Source organism: Aplysia californica, unplaced genomic scaffold (assembly GCF_000002075.1).
Source record: "Aplysia californica isolate F4 #8 unplaced genomic scaffold, AplCal3.0 scaffold00016, whole genome shotgun sequence".
Taxonomy (NCBI): Eukaryota; Metazoa; Mollusca; class Gastropoda; order Aplysiida; family Aplysiidae; genus Aplysia; species Aplysia californica.
This window is the reverse complement of record NW_004797286.1, coordinates 730,283-733,473: the sequence shown is the minus strand read 5'-3', so window position 1 is coordinate 733,473 and position 3,191 is coordinate 730,283. Positions and strand designations below refer to the sequence as shown.

At 42.2% G+C, this 3,191-nt stretch overlaps 1 protein-coding gene across 1 annotated transcript in view; it reads right to left on the bottom strand.

The window, feature by feature from the left end:
• Window positions 1-1,655: 1,655 nt before the first annotated feature.
• The window catches only part of LOC101854380, a gene marked incomplete at its 5' end in the record, with an annotated part of 3,878 nt that continues 2,342 nt past the window's right edge, over window positions 1,656-3,191 (bottom strand). The window contains 1 exon segment of the mRNA XM_013085732.2: window positions 1,656-2,951. Coding sequence (XP_012941186.1) covers window positions 2,635-2,951 — 317 coding nt within the window.

Below are 3,191 nucleotides of genomic sequence, written 5' to 3'. Positions count from 1 at the left end.
GTCAAGTATTTTCGAAAGCAATTCTTTGGATATCTTGATAACGACTCCGAATAATCTTACGATTTTGTTAGAGCAGATAGAACATTAATTTGGTTTCTGAACCCGTGGTCTTAATAACTCAAAACGCCCTCCCCCCAACCCCCCCCACCCCTCACAAAAAACAACCTAAAACAAAAAGCTTCTCCCCACTCAGGAATCGAACTCTGGTCTTGTGCGTGCAACAGCGAAGTGCTGAAACTGCTACACCACAGACAGCAGTAAATGGATACTTGAAAGTAGGTCGGGACGGGAAATATTATTATGAAAGATAACAACATCTGCTTAACAGGCTGCAACGCTGTAATATTGTTTTTTTTTAGTAAGGTTTTACGGCGCTGGCAACTGCATACGTTCATATGAGCGCCAAGGGGTGGATATCAAGAGAGAAGTCATTACAGGGAATCAGGCTTACTCTGCTCACCTCTCTAGCTTCAGCAGCACTAAGTCTGCTTCGACTATCAAGGCACCCCGGAAATAGCAGTTCACAAGAGAGTGAAAAACAAACAAAATAAGTAGAGGAAAATGACGATAGTGAGGATGAAGAAAGAAAAAGCAACAGTTGCCCCTATGTTGCTCCGGCACAGTTTGAGCATGACATTGACAAATCAGCTCATTTACAATTCTACTGAGGATAAGAACATGTTAATATCCCCCCCCCCCTTTGGGAATGGCCTAAAGATAACTTCAGTCAATAGCACTGCCCTGAGGGGGGGGGGGGGGACGCTGTAATATGCGCCAAGAAAGATTTCAATGGTGTGTCAAAATCAAGAAGAAGGCCAAAGAAGTTATTGCGAAATCCCATTAGGCTTCAGTGGCACACAGCCCAAATGCTATGTTTAACCCTATGGAACCCCCCTCTGTACTGAAATATCGGTTTGAACTCAACGCTGCAAATACCCTTGGGTACCGAAATATCGGCATGACACACCCACCTAAATATGACGTATACTCGCACACCAGTGTAGAAATAGCATTACAATAAAAAAAACTTATTATGAGATAAATCGATGAGATCAACACTAAAATGAGCTGTAGAAAAGTATAACTTAAGAATGAATAAAACTACTCAGGAGCCCAGCACAGGGTTAAAAGGGATAAACACTGCACTTCAACCTTAACTCACTGAGGATTCGACATTAAATTTGTTGCACTTTAAAAAGGAAACATAACTTATTGGATCATCTAAACGTTTCAATCCTACTTTCTTTGTCTAAATTTTAAAAAGACAGGCAACAACAATAATAATATCTGTTCAGTGAAATATGCAAATACCTGTTTCTGATTTGTGTAGAATGGTTTGGTGTAGAATATGCTGCTACATTTTCTGTTAGTCCGCTGCTGATCGGGCATAATAATTTTCTGTCCCATTCGTCTTTATAGGGTTGGAAAAGTTTGTCAAACCTTATCTTTGAGGCTGCTTATCAAAACACCGGTTGTTGCGCAATACATGTATTTTCTTTATGGGAGTGGTTATTCTCATCAGGGGGGTGAGAATAGCCTATGGCCCTATGTCTCGCTATTCTCACCCACCTGAGGTGTGCTAACTTACAATAGGCCTAGTCTATAGCACAGACACACGCTGAACTGCACAGAGAATAACTTATAAGTTGTACAGATAAGTTTCAGATTTAGTTTATTTAACGGGCTGGATGTAGGCCATTTCGCACCATGAACAGCAAACAACAGTGAAAAAAACCCCATTAAAAAAAACAACGATCTAGATCTAGATCTAGGGTTATGTAAGGACGAAATGTCAAGAGCAGAACGCAGCTGTTACCTACGGGTCCTCACAATTATAGATCTAGATATAGCTTACTTTAAAGAACATTAAGGCTCGCCTCATGCTGTCATCGGGGTGGGGGTGAGAATAGCGGTTCATGAGCTATTCTCACCAGTTGTGAGAATATATGTGGCCTTTCTTTACCACGGCTTTTCGTGCCTTTGGGTCTTTCTTTCAAGGTGGATGGGTGGTTGGAGGGGGGGGGAGACCCTGGTAGGGCCTACTTCTTTACTTTGCCTCTGTTGTTTCTGTTTGTATGTCTTACTTTTTCCAAGCACCAAATGACTATTATTGCGTCAATGTGCTTACTTTACTCAAGTACTCCAAGCTCCAAGGTTGGTAAAAACAGACCTTTGACGCGATTTTGCAGGCTGCTGTGTGATTTTTACAGCTAGATCTACTCTTGCTTGACACATTTGTCTCGGAAGCCTTTTATCAGATTTGGTATAACTTCGACTTTGTCAGTCAATATTGATGTGCAGGAAGACAGTGGGGTCGTTTTCTGTCTTATTCTTCTTAAGTGTTAAATTATGTTTTCTTTGTTTCTGTTTGAAATACCTGAACGATCTAAGGAGCTCAAGTTTTCAGAACCGGTCAGATAATGCAGTCAGACAAATGTGCACGCACTCTGAAGTGCATCTTCTAAAAAACCCCACAAAAATAAAACAACAGCAACAAGAAGGGAGGCGGTGACCCTGGCGAAGAGCACGCTCTTCGGGGCTCCAAACATTTCGTACGGATAGGCTACCACACACACACACAGCAACAAGAAACCCCCCACTTTCTTGTTTCCAAGTTATGATGGCAGGCTCCACCTAAACAAAGTTACGCAATAAAAAGGCAGATAGCATGAGCAGCAGGGCTAATGTGACAATGTTGAGAGAGGCTGGCCCACTGTGTCCGTTACACGCAGAGTCTTTAAAGTTGCTCCAGTCGTCATCAGAACACGTACTGCTTCCTCCCACAATGCACCACTTATACTCCTCCATCAGCTGGCAATAGCTGCTGACACTTCCACGTGCAAAATCCTCTCGACAGGATTCGAACCGTCGCTGACAGTCGGGGGAGGTAAGCGTTGCTGTCAGTTGTAGAGCCGTCGTCACTGGCCAGTCGTCATCCTGCCAGTTGATCACTGGTCAGAAGGAGACAAAAATAGAAAATACGTCAGATAGATCAGGTTTTCAGGGGAGGTACTATAAGTCGTTGACAAAATTACTCTTAATAATACAATGCTGACTTGCAATGCAAGTCATGACAGTCTGCAGGCAGATATGTAGATAGATAGATAGATAGATAGATCGATAGATAGATAGATCGATAGATAGATAGATCGATAGATAGATACATAGATACATACATACATACATACATA